The sequence below is a fragment of the Westerdykella ornata genome (genome assembly GCF_010094085.1).
Source record: "Westerdykella ornata strain CBS 379.55 unplaced genomic scaffold EI97scaffold_18, whole genome shotgun sequence".
In the NCBI taxonomy this organism is placed as follows: Eukaryota; Fungi; Ascomycota; class Dothideomycetes; order Pleosporales; family Sporormiaceae; genus Westerdykella; species Westerdykella ornata.
In genome coordinates, this window is record NW_022986868.1 from 111840 (window position 1) to 127771 (window position 15932).

At 50.9% G+C, this 15932-nt stretch overlaps 5 protein-coding genes across 5 annotated transcripts; 2 read left to right on the plus strand and 3 right to left on the minus strand.

The window, feature by feature from the left end:
- Positions 1 to 169: 169 nt before the first annotated feature.
- Positions 170 to 1261, minus strand: EI97DRAFT_95776 (uncharacterized protein). Its single transcript, XM_033803236.1, has 3 exons — positions 588 to 1261; positions 476 to 537; positions 170 to 410 (listed from the first exon to the last, which is right to left on the minus strand). Exons 1-3 carry the CDS (start codon positions 1140 to 1142, stop codon positions 257 to 259), a joined length of 771 nt encoding a protein of 256 aa, XP_033652187.1. The 5' UTR covers positions 1143 to 1261; the 3' UTR covers positions 170 to 256.
- Positions 1262 to 1804: 543 nt separating this feature from the next.
- Positions 1805 to 3009, plus strand: EI97DRAFT_459931 (uncharacterized protein; the record flags this gene model as incomplete). Its single annotated transcript, XM_033801054.1, has 3 exons — positions 1805 to 1812; positions 1887 to 1905; positions 1963 to 3009. The coding sequence occupies 3 exons, from the start codon at positions 1805 to 1807 to the stop codon at positions 3007 to 3009; spliced, it is 1074 nt and encodes a 357-aa protein (XP_033652188.1).
- A 967-nt stretch (positions 3010 to 3976) lies between these two features.
- On the plus strand, positions 3977 to 4925 carry EI97DRAFT_380777 (alpha/beta-hydrolase; the record flags this gene model as incomplete). The annotated part of the gene is made up of 5 exons (XM_033795775.1): positions 3977 to 4064; positions 4114 to 4176; positions 4226 to 4259; positions 4312 to 4658; positions 4714 to 4925. The coding sequence occupies 5 exons, from the start codon at positions 3977 to 3979 to the stop codon at positions 4923 to 4925; spliced, it is 744 nt and encodes a 247-aa protein (XP_033652189.1).
- Positions 4926 to 11322: 6397 nt separating this feature from the next.
- Positions 11323 to 12441, minus strand: EI97DRAFT_421779 (DUF292-domain-containing protein; the record flags this gene model as incomplete). The annotated part of the gene is made up of 2 exons (XM_033797068.1): positions 12333 to 12441; positions 11323 to 12270 (listed from the first exon to the last, which is right to left on the minus strand). The coding sequence occupies exons 1-2, from the start codon at positions 12354 to 12356 to the stop codon at positions 11323 to 11325; spliced, it is 972 nt and encodes a 323-aa protein (XP_033652190.1). The 5' UTR covers positions 12357 to 12441.
- Positions 12442 to 12528: 87 nt separating this feature from the next.
- Positions 12529 to 15724, minus strand: EI97DRAFT_502498 (DNA mismatch repair protein). Its single transcript, XM_033802750.1, has 2 exons — positions 15311 to 15724; positions 12529 to 15235 (listed from the first exon to the last, which is right to left on the minus strand). The coding sequence occupies exons 1-2, from the start codon at positions 15464 to 15466 to the stop codon at positions 12626 to 12628; spliced, it is 2766 nt and encodes a 921-aa protein (XP_033652191.1). The 5' UTR covers positions 15467 to 15724; the 3' UTR covers positions 12529 to 12625.
- Positions 15725 to 15932: the final 208 nt, after the last annotated feature.

Here is a 15932-nt window from a genome sequence, read left to right on the forward strand (position 1 = left end):
CAACAGCGTCAGTGGCGAGGCCTAGCTGCCCGTCAGCGAGATGCAGGATAAGTGGTACGTCAAGATTGCCAAGATGCTCCATGACAAAGAGAACCTGGGATTGCCTGTAAAAGGTCGGCTAAAGAGGTGGGCAGAGAAGTACGCCATGTTTTGCTGCCGTTGGGAATCGTGCTCAGGGAGGGGATCGAAGTCGTGCTGTAAGTCGCTCATCTAGTGAGTTCATGGGAAACAAAGGGCTGAGGCAAATTGAGGTGGATCAATTTGCAACATTCGACGGGACCGATGCCCTACTTCTGTGCTCCTTGTTCTCGCTTGCGGCCTGTATGAGTCTATTTGGTAAACTAAACGAGCCGTTCCGTCGGCCATTGGGTAGTGGTGGAGTCAGTGGAACAGTCCGGATCTCGGTCGCCCTGAGATCCTTTGAGCTATATTACATAAAGTTAGACTTTCTCCTCACCAAGCATGGAGCACTCACCTTTTCGATTTTCGGACCTTGACACTCAGCCACTTCCTCAATCCTTTTTGGTCTCGCTTCGTCTGAGGTATACCGTTAGTCACTGTGAGATGTTGCCGACTAGGGAACTCACTGGATCAATGCTGCTCTCCCGACGTGCCCCATGGGGAATATCGGGGACGGCAGGCACACCGTGCCCAGGGGTGAACGACAAGTGCTGTCCAAATGCGCCAGACTGCGCTGTACTCGGCGGCCGAGTTACTGGGTCGCTCGAAGGTACTCCTCGTTCTACATCGCCATTTACCACGATGAACCAACCGATCTTCTCCCCCGCTGCGACTTTGTCTCGCAGATCAGCGAGTGCAGCCCAAGCACCGCTAGAAACTCCTTTCCCGCGCACGTCGTCGATATCCACGCTGAGTTTGATCTCATGGACCTGGTCACAGACGTATGCATACGGCTGCTCGCTTGTCGACCAATCATTGGGATCATACTGTTCGATGAATTGCAATGAGGGAAGCATCCGCATTTGTTCGGGGTGGAGATTTCGAAAGTTCTCAAGCAGGGCGGCAGTGGTTCTAGGTGCCATCAACCAACCTGGAGCGGCATCATCAAGGTTCTCAAGTATGACGTGAACGCGGATTAAGCTACGCGGCCATCGGAAACCGTGGACAAGCCAGGTTGGCATTGCGGACAATCAATAGTGCTAAGGCGCTGGAGACGTAGGCATCAACTGGCCTATAGCCCTGAGTTATCTCGAAGCAGGAGGGAGACTTCTGCCCAAAAGCTGCGAGGGAGACTGTAGCTATAAGCATGTACTCATATACGGTGCTGGGGGAAGTGGGACAGACCGGAAGCGGTGTAGATTCAAAGTGCGTGTTAGCTCATACACCTCGGGTGTTAAGTGCCAGAGACATTGCGACTTGGGAAGGTCAATGCTGGAAGTTGACTATGCTGGGAAGGAGTTGCTTTGACGGCCGGAAGTTTCACAAGGTCGATTGGGGAAGGCACCGTATTGTTAAGGCTCCTTCTAGCTGCGGACATGGAAGTTGAAGGACATTGATTCTCATGGGAATGAGTGATCATCAATGATTGAGAAGGGGGGTTGCATGCTCACTAGGTGGTATGGTGGTGAGATGCTGATGGGGAACGGTATGTCGTTGACCCTTGCAAGGGGCACCCCTGCTTACGGCCCCGCAGCGACCAAACCCAAAGCTCACCCCAAGCCACCACTCCATGATCCATCGGCCCACTGCTTGTCGGCACGGAGGTCCCCACTGGCCTGCTACCCGTTTCCTCCTCATCACGGCTTGTTCTTTTGAGTGAGCGGATCATTCACGGTTCATCAAGATGCCTCTGTATGTCACCAACATGGCATACGACCGCCAGGCGCAAAGGCTTGGCTGCAATGCCAGTACTGACAAAATTGCAGGCACCTGCTAGGCAAGAAGGTATCAACCGTCGAGAGAGGTCCTGCCGCATAGTATCAAGGAGCTGACGCCATCCAGTCATGGAACGTCTACAACGCCGCCAATATCGCCCGTGTCAAGGCGGACGAGGCCGCCGCTGCGGCGCGCGAAGCTGCCGAGGAGCAGCGCATGCAAGAGCTTGATGCGGAACGCAGAGCAGCCATCCTGCGAGGGCGTACGCCTCCACCTCTGCCGGCAGACGTCGCCGACCAGGAACGCAAAGCAAGGAGAACAGAACGGGGACGGGACGGTCATGATCGCAAGCGTAGGCGCCTTGCGGGAGAGGATGATACGGACCGAGACATACGCCTTGCACAGTCGATGACGGGTCCCAAAGATGATGGAGATCTGTCTGTCTTGAAGCTGCGGAAACCTGAGAATGAGGCACCCCTGACGGATCATGCGGGCAATATCAACCTGTTTCCAGTGGACGTGAAGGAGGCTGTAAGGAGGGAAAAGAATGCTGAAGCCGAGAAAGAAAAGAGCAAGAAAGAGCAAGCTTTTGAGGACCAATATACTATGCGATTGGCGAATGCGGCTGGTAAAGGAAGCTCAGGACAGCCGTGGTATCTCAACGGAAATGCAGCCGCGCGGAGTGACAAGGACGAGGGTCCTGACAGAAGCTTACAAGTACCCGGATTTTCAGATAAAGATGTCTGGGGGAATGAAGACCCTGGGCGGAAGGAGAGGCAGAAGGCTCGCATTGCGAGTAGCGATCCTCTAGCTTTCATGAACCAAGCGCAAATACAGTTGAAGAAATCGCGAGAGGACAGGAAGAAATGGGCCGAGGAACGGGAGCGGGAGCTGAGGGAACTTCGAGCGGCGCAAGAGAGAGACGAACGGAGACACAGACACAGGAAGCGAAAGAGGCGGGAGGAAGGCGATGCTGAGCCCGCTGCGGAAGATGGATATTCTGAGCGGCGTAGCTCTTCGAAGTACGAACACCATAGGCGGAGTCGCAGTCGAAGCCCAAGGAGAAGACATGAAGGGAACGCCAGCCACCGTCATGGTTCCAGACGTAGCCGCAGCCGAAGTCGCGAACGAGACCGCAAACTCAGACGCGCGTCCTCTCCGCGTTACCTGTAAAGTCCTAGATGCTGTCTGCGTTTGAGCAGCGACGATCGCCATGTCCTACAGACGCTCCCCTCCGGCGACCGCTTTCTCCGACGAACGATTTCTCCGACGGATGATTCCCCCGACGAGTGGCCCCTCCGACTCTACTGCGCCCTCTCACATCCGACTGAACACCCCCTTGTACCGCTGCTCTGAGTTAGATCACCTAATTCAACCATTTCAATTGGCCACAGTCTAGTTTAAGGCACTAGAGCACGGTGCTTTAAGGCTCATTATACCCGGACGAAGGCGCTGTCACGCCAATCACAGCGTCAGATATACCCCTGCGACCCCTGTCTGTTCAGTCGGACGTGAAAAGGAGCAGTACTGTGACATGAACTTGGCCGTGACAGAAAGGAGACCAATGGTTCGCCTTCAGGTTGTATTCTTAGTATTGATACGCATAGAGTGAGTGACGTCTTGTTGACTGTTTGTTTTTGCCGAATTCGCATTCAAGCAACCATCAATAACAAGTACCGTTTATGTTGCCTCCGCATCTATCGCCTATCTCCGCTTGTAAAGTATGGGAAATTATTAATCCGAAATGGCTCCATGGCTCGCTCGAAACTCCAATGATGCGGGACATGGCGGATAAGAGTGCAGTCTCTCTAGACATCGTCTACAATTGGCGGCTTTCAAACCGCATTATGCAGCCCCGCGATGAGGTCATCATTGTTACGTTCTTGGCAACGGCCAGGCTCCCTTTTGAGTAAGCTTCGCTAGTGCCTAGGGCATCCGTCAGACTGCGATTCGATGCAGTTCCAATCCTTCACCCGTCCTTTGGTGGGGCAAGCTATCCCTCGGTTGACGATAAAATGGAAAAGGTACTTAAGGAGCATGGGACGGACTTTAAGACCCCCAGAAGTTTGCCTTGCCCACCTGGTTTGAGCTCTTCCACACTCTTTCCAATCCGTTCCTCATCTCTTACACGTACCACACAATGGCCTCCAATCCACCCGGACAGTGCTGTGCCGTTGGCGTCAAGCATGAAGGAACTGCGGTCGGGGAGGTGAAAACAATTGCGGATGGTATGCCACAGTCCAATTCATTGAGGGAGAGGGACACTGACTGTAGCAGTTCGCGCCTACTTCTCCTATCCAAAGGACAAGAGCACGCACAATGCCATCCTCATCATCACTGGTAAGTCTTCTTAGTAGGAGCGATCAAGTGAAAGCTAACAATCACCCAGATATCCTGGGTATGGACTTCATCAATGTCCAGCTGTACGTCAATCCTCAACAAATTTCCTGTACAATATGCCTGACACACCACCAGCATCGCCGACCAATTCGCCGCCAACGGCTACTTCGTCGTCGCCCCTGACCTCTTCAACGGTGCCCCTGCCCCAGTCAACGACCCCAACTTCGACATCAAGAAGTGGATCCAGGATAGCATGCCCAGGACCCACCAGGTCGACCCCATCCTCGAGGCCACCATCAAAGAGCTTCGTGGCTCTTACGGCGTCAAGAGACTGGGGGGTGTCGGATACTGCTTCGGCGGAAAGTACGTCTGTCGCTTCCTCAAGTCGGGCAAGCTCGATGCCGGTTACATTGCGCATCCCAGCTTCGTCGACGCCGAGGAGGTTGAGGGTATCGAGGGCCCGTTGAGCATTGCTGCTGCAGGTACGTGGTACTATCCTAAATCGTGAACGGAAGAGAGCTAATGCGGGATGAACAGAAACCGACCATATCTTCCCCGCCGAAAAGCGCCACGAGACCGAAGCCATCCTCCTCAAGCACAAAGTTCCCTACCAAATCAACCTCTTCTCCGACGTCGTGCATGGTTTCGCAGTTCGCTGCGATCTCTCCAAGCGACGTGAGAAGTTCGCGAAGGAGCAGGCCTTCTTCCAGGCCGTGGCTTGGTTCGACGAGTACGTGAAGTCGGGGTGAGTGGTTGTATTTCTTGGTTGTATTTCTCACTTGGCGTCTCTTCCTGGAAATGGATATGGGTCGTAAAGGACCCAGGAGGCGCAGTTAGAAGGTATTCAGAAGACGAAGTGGCGGTCGCACCTGAAGGTGCTGGCGACAAAACAGTGAACATGCGTGTGAAAACGGATTGTTCATAGCCCTAATGAAAATACGTAATATTATGTACAAGTAGATTCGGTACCGTACGGGATGTAGTAGAGAAAGGCGACTAGTCATGTACGCTAACGCGACTAAGTAGGCATGCGACGAAGCTGTAGAGGAGTTGTGGAAGAGAGATATTGAGTCAGATACGATATCCACTGCTGAAGAGGAGAATTTTTGAGAAGAAGGACGATGTTTCCTTAACATAAATCAGGACTTTCCGCTCACATGTTCCTGAACCATCCCGATAGCTCCAAAGTGATGTTGTCGTTGATATAGTCGTTAGGTCACGCTCAAGCTCACTCGGAATCTTACCATTCATAGACACCATCACCATCATATTCCCCATTCGCCACTCTTGTTATCACACCACTTTTATGTGGCTTACTAATCCGCGCGACAGCGATCTAGGTATGAATATCCCTTACTTCAACTTCGCTCCAAGGGTTCTCACATGTCCAACTTCCTTTCTCCTTTCATTTCTCAAAACGTAGCTCCCCAAATCCATGCGGTGACTTTCTTGGGGTAGCAAGGGAATCGAGCATCTAGATCTCGCTATGTGAAGATTAGACTATCAATGATGATGGTCAGCATTGTCACTGTCTCGAAATGGGGCAACACATGAACCATGCTCTAATATATTTTTGAAAACGTCTGTGCTGTGTTGATGTTCGTCTGAACGAGTTGTTGGTTGGACCATTGAGGATATATAAATCCCTCACACCTCCACTGTTTTCCCCTCACGTTTGACTGCTTTCCCTACTCTTGGACTGAAAACGAAATGCGGGCGTTGAATGTGTGGGTTGTCCTTGCTTGCTTAAAAGAGATGGTAGATGCTGGCATGGAGTGGTGTGCTCTTAGCTCGTAGAGTAACAGTCCTGCTCAAATGGGAGGCATAGGTGATTGTGATTGTGATTGCGCTGCTATCAACCTTGCGGTGGTTGTGGAGTGCCTTGCATGTCGATGGTGGGTATCATCACCAGGCATTATCATCACACGTTGTACCAAAATCAGAACATGACCCAACCTTTCTCCGTTTTTCTAAGTTCATTGACGGAGCTTACTAATCTGTACAACCGTTCTCGCATATATAAACCCTCATTTCTATACTAAACTCTTCACTGCCGCGAGGCGTCTTCGCCTCTCAAAAGAGTTTTTATGTTCCGTCGATGGTTCCTGTTGTTTGCTTCTGTAATCTAGAAGCAAGAAAGTCCCATGCATGCGACGACTGTACTGGGCGAAAAAACACATAAAGTCAAGAGAACGTTGTCAGGATGCGGGCGGCGATTACTGCGGCCGGTGAGTGATAAAGCGCATCACTGCATCACCAGCCTGCCCGTCTTCAAAAACACACATCCTGGATAGATGTTCATGTTCTAATATGAAGAAAGGCTGATTTTGGCCCACCGCAAACGCTTCGCAGGGTGGATGAATATATAAGCCCCCCTTTTTTGTCGACTCGTTGACCTGGCTTCTTCTAGCTGCTGCACAGACTCCTTCCGGGTGCTCAAGGCTTCTAAAGGGTCGCCATATTAGCCAATGGGGTATCGCCGACTCTCTTCTTATAAAGTACCATCGGGAATTATGGTTTGCAGTGTCACTATGTCTTGGATCGAACGCATGAGTGGAGAAAGTTTTACACCCTGAATTCATGGCCCGTATATCGGTGATATTGGTGATATTCTTCACTACTTACTACCAATCCACTAATCTTGACTAAGATTCTCGAATATATAAATCCCGTCGTTTCTCTCCGTGACGTCTTGCTCATAGTACACCTCTCCCCTCTCCCAAACCCTAAACTGGCGCAGTTCTTGAGCACGTTTCTTCCCTTCTTGTCTCTAAGAAAAACGCTGAGACACTAATGGCGTGTTCGGGGCTTTTGTTGTTCAACATGCAGTGACCTTTGAGCATTAGAATGGTCGTTATGGTGATTACGGTTGCTGGTGATGGGTAGTATCAGTTCAGCCGATCATCACAGTCTAGCACCGTTAGAAAGATTCCCAGCGTTGTTTATAGTCTACAGCCCTTGATGACTGAGCACGGCGTGCCGCAAACGCGAATGAGCCTGGAGAGATATATAAACCCCTCACCTTGCTCCTTGACTCTTCCCACCAAAAACTTCGAGTTCAACCAAAACGGAAACGAGGATGAGATGTGGTTTGGGGGCACCCCTCTCTCTTTCTCAAAGAGCTACGGGCAGAAACATGGTGGATCGCGTGAAGAGCCTCCCAACGGAGTTGGAGAGCAATGGTAGACGTAGCCGATATGGTGATGATGATGCTTATCATCAACGATTTGCGTCAAGTCTGCGTAGGAAACTTCGCTCGGGCGAGCTCGATGAGATGTATATAAACCCACCCTCTCCCCTCGCTCTTCCTTCGCTCCTCACGACTCCAAAATTCTTTCTGAATAATTATATCTGCCTCCTGCTATGGAACTCCCTCTTTCTCAGGCAAATCGGGAGAGTGGAGATGTTGGTGTGGGGCACGGGGGTTTCTGTCTTAAACGTGTATGAACCCTGGGAAATCGCACATTTCTAGCTATGTTCCTTGTTTGCTACTTACACATTAGAGAGACTTTCTCAAATCCTGTATTTACGGCCACATGTAGACTTATCCGCTTCTTAGAATTTAGGGAAGAAGTTGATGCCATAGTAGGGGTAAAGTGGTTCCAGCTTAGATATATATAATGTCACCCTCGTCCCTTCCTTCTTGACCTACGTCCCACGCTTCCTAAGTTCTAGGTTCTTCTCTAAAATCATGAATCAACCGTCGGAATGTGAACTTCCTGCTTTTTTTCGAGAAGCAAAACACGGGGATTGCGCATGGTAGGATTTGATGGTGATGGTGATGGTGCTGTCTAAAAGTGTTGCCGGCTGTTCAGCTTACGGAGTATGACTTTGAATATCGCGGCCAGGCGTTAGGGCAAACCCACACTAGGGCAAATAGGGTAATATAAACACTTCATTCACTTCTTGGATCTGCTTGAAAAGTGTGTACAATGCTTCTAAGAATTGGTTCTTAAAGAGCCGTCTCTGGGAACCTATGTTGCAGTCTCCGAAAGTTGAACTCAATACACCCACCCCATGGACGCAGTTGCAAGCGCCCCTCCTCGCTTTTCTCTACTGTCTTCTGCTCTTCTATGCTCTTCTTTTGAACCTTCAATCTTACTTATAAGCATGCTGATGAGTGCTATTATGACTGCATTCGTTACCACTACTTTCGAAACCGTCACCTTCTCTATTTTGGCGCACATTCAGCGAAGATTTAAGATTTAGTAAATTCTTACAGATCTTTGACTTATGTTTGTGATGTATTTAAGCAGCTTCCTTCTCGGTTATTCTATTTCCTTCTACAATGAGAGTTTCTTTACCGTTTCTCAAACAGCTGATAAGGACACGGATGTGGCTGCGGTTCCGTTTCAACCATCAAACATTCCTGATTTCTACTCATGTATAGGTCGTCTTGTGCCCTTCGCTCCCCTAACATTTCTACTGCTCTATAGCGGCGTATTTTGCTGAGTAATAGAGACGGTGATTACTATTATTAAAAAAGTATAATTACAGTGCATAATTTTAGGTATCTGATATCAAAACTTTTCAACAAAAAATGCTATGAGTTAAACGAGCGACTTGTACATGATTCCTAAAAGCCGTTAGTGTATAAGCGTACATATATAAACCTCGTCTTCTACCTTCTAGCCAACTTTCAACTTTTGCTAGCGCTCTTTCTAATTTATTTAAAAAACCCTGTTAGCATCCAATGTGTGGCCGTCCTTGCTGTGCAAATAACGAAGGAACCCGGAACATGAACTCTCTCCTTTCTATTTCTTGCGTTGCATTATAGGTGCTGTATTCTGGTATGAACGAGCTCGTTTGTGGCTAGAGTGGGTACGTCGTTGAAGGTACTAACTAGCAGTATCTCCTTGATTGCCTATAACCTACATGCAACAGGTGAAGAATCTTGATTGGTATTCGGCATATACCAACGATGGGCAATTATAGAGTCGCAGATCTGCAGCTACCCTAGTTCCTTTCTTTCCACGAGTGTAGATAGACCCGTTAAGTGTCTCCTACCTACTTCTATGAAATCTAGATTTCGCGGCAATAGTTCTGTAAAATCTAAGTTTACTAACTCTTATGTGTGCTATCCTCCCTTTTAAAAGAGCTTAAGCAACTGCATAATAGTTTTAGCTTCTTTCTTTGCAATCGTTAATTTAACAAGATTGCTTGCATTAAAGAGTTATATTAGCTTACAATAGCCTACCCGTAGCAAGTGTAATGTTGATGATTATCGTTCTCCTAACAGTTCCGTGTCGTAACTTGAGTATCTCTCGACGTGACTGCAACCACTTGATGATGGTGATGGTGGTGTTCCCATCCTTAGCATCGCATGGTCACTGCTTAGGCCTTCAGGCCGCTGACGGAATAGTTGTTAGGGTACTCAGATATCTCTCTTGGATGATATGTTTCTTTGCCTGAAGCTACGTAGTAATGCAAATCACTGCAAGATGCAGGATAGATTCGATTGTAAATCAAAAAAGCCAAAAAAATCCTGCCCAGTAACGTCTATATAATTCTTCTCTCCTCCTCATCGAACCGTCACACTTGCTTCATTCTATCATTCAAAACCGTCCCATTGAATGCTCTCTGTCCTGCTTTTGGCAGTGTCGGTACCACGACTTTTTCTCTGTGAGGATAACGGAGTCGCCTCTTTTCATCAATTCGAAAACCCCTTGAGCATATAATGTTCGTGACGGTGATAATGCTCACTATCTGAAAGTGATGTATGCTGAGAGATTCTCCTACCTAGGGTGAGGTCTTAATGTATACAGCATTAAAGAACGCGATATACTCGTGTATACTCGTGGAGCTGTATATAATTCATTCCGGGAGTTCTTTTCCAATGCTGCTGAAAACCACACTCGAGGCCATTCATGGAGCCGCCAGTTTCCAAAAGTACCAAGTACAGCAGAATTATACAAGGACACATTTTTCCATCTGCGTGTTGTTTTGACCACCGGTGCAGGCACGCCCGAATTTTGGGAAAAAATGCAGCGCTAGTAGACATTAAAAGCATCGCAAAAGTATACTAGTGCGCGTATTAAATATCCATAAGCGGCATGAAGGTCAGCTACGTCGGACACGCGTGACTGCGTCATGTGAGGCACTTCTACGCCAACTATGTATATAAACCCGTCTTCCTACCTGCCATGCTGCCAGCGAGATCAACAACCTAATCGTTGAGAGATTCTGAAATTCATCAAAAAGCCGTACAAGGATTCATGATGTGGCCTTTCCCGGGGAACTCTGCGTCATTTCCCTCTATGCTGTTGAAGTGTTGAGAACCGTCTAGATACACTATGTTCATCGCATTAGTGCTACTCATCACCGCAACAAAACACATGTAAACAACGCTCATATTCGCAACTCCTTCAATTAAACTCCTCAACGCAAGCTTACGTGACGAAAAACCGTAAATGTGATTACGCAGCTCTCTGCACGTGGAAAGTATATAACTCTCGTGAAAACCGTTCTACTTCCCCTTTACCAATCCGCGTCGAGGCGTTTATCCTAGAATATTGGTGGTGACGCCCGATGAGACAGCGTCCATTTCCCAGAATCAGGAGAGAAGGGCGGAATGGCGGAATGGTGTCGCGTGCTCACTGCGTCTCTCATAAATCGCACCCACGCAGATGCTCTGTGATGGCGCTTATCATCACTAACATTACCAAGGCTATACTTCGTTCTGTGCTTTTCACGGTTGCAATTTAATGAATGCGACGGTGTATGCTTTGCCACACTCCTAACAGGCGGATCGTTGTGCAAGGTGGCAGTGATTCGTCTGCCTCGATCTACAGCGGAATGCTTCCTCACATGTGCAATGATACCGTGCTAAGACTTCAGTTTCGATGGCCCCGGAGAGCGCTAACAAACATAGCTGCCCGTAGCAGAAACACCGCTTTGATGGCACCAAGATCGCTAAGCAACATAGCTACTGCCAACATGGGTTTGGGAAGGGAACCACAGACACATGTTGAAGTGCCCAAAAAGGTATAAAACCTAGAAGCATCAGGTATGTTGTACCCATAGAAAGCCATACCATATCTCGCTCAATAAGCCCATTCAGAGTTGAAGATACTTACCATATGATATATAGCACGCCTTCAACGCCCATCCACCCATTCCAATGCCCCATCCCCCAACCACCCGAACTCACCTCTTCAACTCCGCAAACCGCCTCGCCAACTCATCCACATCCGGTATCCTAGCCCCCGCCCCATCCTCCTTCCTCACCTTCTTCTCCTCCCTAATCCTACCCTTCGCCGCCGGCGGCGCCGCAATATCCCCCGGCACCCCCGGCAACTTCAACTTGGGCGCCACGTTATCGGTACTGGGACTCGGGGGCGTGATGCGTAACGGGCTGGTCGGACCCAAAGTCTTGGGCGGCGTGGCCTTGACCAGCTCCTCCGTCTCGTCTTCCTCCCTCACCCTCGCCGTCGACTTCGCCTTCCCCGGCTCTGCCTCCAAAGGCGCCTCCAACTGCCTCCCCTCCCTCTCCGCCTTCTCCTTCACCCCACCTTCACCCTCATCGTCATCCTCTTCTTCCTCAACCTTCACCTCCCTCCCAAACGGGACACCATAAAACCTCGCAATCTCCCCCAAATACGCATCCACCAACTCCCTTTTCGGCGTCTCGACCCTCAACTTCGCAACCACGCGCTCCGCGACCCCCTCCCCCTCCATACTCGCCACCGCCACCTCTTTCCCAAACTTCTCCACCAGCAGCGCCCTCGCCGCATGCAGCTCCTTGACCTCCGTCCTCGGCGCCGCATAGATGAGGCTGCGCACCGCCTCCTCGAGCGCCGGGTCCAGCGCCGCCGCTGCCGCCCCATTATTGTTACTGCTGTGGTTGTTCCCCGGCGCATCCAACAACTGCGACCGCGCGAGCACCAACTCGCAGTACAGCTCGAGCATCTCGTGCAGCTCCGTCGTGATGTCCGCCCGGATGATGTTCTCGACGCGGATGCGCGCGCTCGCCACTTTGCCGGCCTCGAGCAGCTGCGCCATTTCCCGCCGCTGCTGCTTCGCCTTCGCGCTGTCCTTTTGCTGCATCATGCGTAGCCGCGAGATGGAGAGCTTGAGCTGCACTTTGAGCTTGTTCTATCGCGGGGTCTGTTAGATGGGACTTGCAATCGCGGAGTGGAGTGGGAGATGTGACGGACCACTACGGAGGATGAGGGCGCCATGGTGCCCGTTTAGTTTTGTTTCTAAGATACACGGCACGGAGGCCGAGGGGCCGGAATATGGGGATCTTGGAGGTGGACATTGGAGCTCGAGATGGAGTAGATGTTGGAGCTTGGGCGGGCGAGGCGGGGGAGAAGTGTGGCTGAAAAGTGTGGCGCAGGCATTCACCCATAACTAGTACAAATCGAATATATTCTGGTATCATGACCATGAACTCTCCAACACCTCCCGGATGCTAATAACCTGCGCGCAAAACGCGTATCCCATAATTTCACAGCGCCTGAATAGTCTTGAAGAACGCATTCTCGCGAAGCGCCTGATTCCCCCTCACCAGCTCCCTCATCCTCTCAACCAGCTGCTTGTTCGTCAACCCCTTCTGCTCCACATCTCTCTTCCACTCCACCAGCATCTCCTTGAGAAGCTTACTCCCCTCCTCCACCTCGTCCTTGCTCGCCTGCACGAACCCCTCTTCATGTTTACCCGAAAAGTCCTCCAGCTCGTCGGCTTTGCGTTTCGCCATGTTGATCACCTTCTGTGGGAACCGGACCAGTTCCGCGACGTGGATGCCGAAGGATTGGTCGCAGACGCCGGGCTCGACTTTGTACAGGAGTGTGACTTCGCGCTTCTTCTTCGGCCCGTTGGCATCCTCTTGCATCCCCTCCGAGATGTGCGCTACGACGTGTAGATTCTGGACGTGCGGATACGTATCCACCAGCGCCGTGAGTTCGTGGAAGTGCGTCGCGAAGAGGGCAAAAGCCCCAATCTCCTTGACAATGTACTCGGAGATGGCCCACGCGAGGCCGAAGCCGTCGTAGGTGCTGGTTCCGCGGCCGAGCTCGTCGATGATGATGAGCGACTCCTTGGTGGCCGACTTGAGGATATTGGCAGTTTCCAGCATTTCCGCCATGAAGGTCGAGACGCCCTTGATTTGGCTGTCGCTGGCGCCCACGCGTGCGAGAATGCAGTCGAAGATGGTCATCTCGGCTTCGGCCGCAGGCACGAAACAGCCAATCTGTGCCATGAGCGCAATGACGCCGATTTGCCTGATGTAGGTCGACTTTCCGCCCATGTTGGGCCCTGTGATGATGAGGAATTCGCTTTCTCCCCGAATCAGGCTGGCGTCGTTAGTGATGAAGGAGATGTCGTCTTGCATCTCCATGCACGGGTGACGTGCCTCTTTCAAGATGGTGTTACCCGTTCCGCGAGGGTTCATCTTCGGCCGTGTATAGGAAGTAGGAGCATGAACGGACACATGTGCAAAAGCTACAATGACGTCCATGTGCGCGAGCACAGCCGCCAACTTCTCCAACACAGGTATGTACGAAGATGCAACCGAAACCACTTCATTCACCAGGCCCGATTGGGTCCGGTTGTACGTCTCCGACAACTGGTCAAACTCCCGCCGCATACTCTGCAAAGCCGACGTCGTGAAGTACACGCCGTTCTTCTGCGTAGAGCACTCCTGATACTGCTTCTTGTTCCGGATGCAACTGGCTTCATTTCTCGTCAGTCGGAAACACCACCCGTGCACACGATGGTTCTCCAGAAACAGCTTCTTCTCTGTATCCTGGTTCAAGTCGCGGCCCACTTTTATGTGCTCCGCATCCATGTCCCGCCTCAGCTTGTCGAGACGCTTGCGGATCGTGCGCAGGGAGTCGTCGAATTCGGGTTTGATGATAAACTCGTGGTTGTCCAGGGCATCCAGATCAACGGTCGTTTCGACCATTTCCTGGAACTTGGCAAAGGCGCTGGAATACTCGCGTAGCTTTGACGTGTACTCTGCGTCCAGTGGGTCCTTGTATTGCTCATCCATGACTGACTCCAAAGTGTTCAAGAAGCCAGGAAGACGTATAACAACCTGGTACGCCCTCACCACGTCCTCCAGATTGGCGGCCTTGCGCTGCATCTTCTTTGTCAGCCTATAGAGGTCAGGGATCGACCGAAGGTGTTCTTCCTGCATCGTCTGGCGAAGCCCCGTATCATTGACAAACGCCTCGACCAGCTGTTGCCGCCGCTCTATCTCCTTGATGTCCATCAAGGGTTGCTTCAGCCACTGCGCAAGCAAACGGCTGCCCGTAGGAGTCTTGCAATGATTGAGAAGCCCATACAAGCTCATCGTCTTCGCACCGTCCCTGGGGCCGGGCATAAGATTCAAAGCCTTGAGAGCAGCTGCGTCAAGCTTCATGTACTGGTCCAGATCGTGTTGGTACAACTGGTACTGTCCGTGATTCGTGGGGTCCGCCAGGGCACCAATGTACTTGATCAGCGCCGCCGCAGAGCCCATAGCAAGCTTCATATCCATAGTGGGAAGTGTGCCAGCAGACCTCTCATTTTTCAGCAACCGAGAAAGATCCTGCTCGATATCTTTTGTGCCAAAGTCTCCAGCATTCCTCTCTGCCAGTGCACACCCGCAGTTATCCGCTATCGTCCGCAGCTTGCTCAGCTCGACGTCTTTCTTCGTCGGGTCCGCCTGTATTAGGCACTCCTTGACACCGAGCTGAATCAGCAGCGACTCGAAGTTGGAGTACAAATCGTTGTCCAGAAATTCGGCCACGCCCAGCTCTCGTACACTGGCATCGGCGAAGCATACCCCCACTTTCCTGCCCTGGGCTGTTGCCGATACCTTCACTGCGAGTATGATGGGTGCGTTTTCCATTTGGCCGCCTAGTTCATCTTCGAGATCCTGCAGGTTGCCTGGCGAGGCCTGTTTTATGATCTTCCAATCCATCCTCTTCCCCGACGACCCCCACACCTCGATCTTCTTTCCAAGTCTAAACAGCGCCTCTCTTATGAAGTTCCGAAACACCATAACCGTCAGGGTGACCGATTCGAGCCCTGGCTCGCGGCCGAGCTTGCGGATGACCGCCGTGGTCCTGTAGACCTATTGGAATCTCAGCATGCCGCTCTTCTGCTGGGTTCTGCTCTGAGTGGGGGACATGTAACATTTAAAACATACCGTAGCAGCAATAAACTTCGCATCCTCGCCATGCGCCGAATAATAATCGCCACGGTCAAAAATGCGTACAGTATCGTTGCCCTTGTGAGGCAGATTGCGGAAGAACTTGCAGAAACTGGACTCGTCCTCCTCTTTGAGCTCGGGTCTTGAAGCCATCGTCACAGGAAACGAGAAACAGAACTACAGGAGAAACAAGTGAAAGGAAGAAGAGAAGAATCACGGAGACTTGGCAAGATGTGCTTTCCAGTTGAGGTCTGAATGGGTGGACGCGAAGTGACGCGTTGCGCGTTTCTGTCACCGCCTTGGACGAGCTAGACCGTAGTGGTGATAAAGAGACTGTGCGTATACTTCAGCATGACATGACAACAGTTACGCAGCCAAACACCAGTCCGGTGAATGTAACGTCAATGCGAGATAACTAATAAGGGCCTGTTCGGTGCGCGATATGGAGGCTCCATTTCGGCCCCCCATTTCAAAGTAACGCGCCAAGTTGCTGATGAATTTCGTAAAAAACCCCCTTTTTAGCTCTCACGTGCTAGCTTAGCAGGAAATATGAAGGCTCTATTTACGCTAGGAAATAAGGCCCTGTTTAGCGTGGACACAGGCAGTTTCTTGCCCTGTG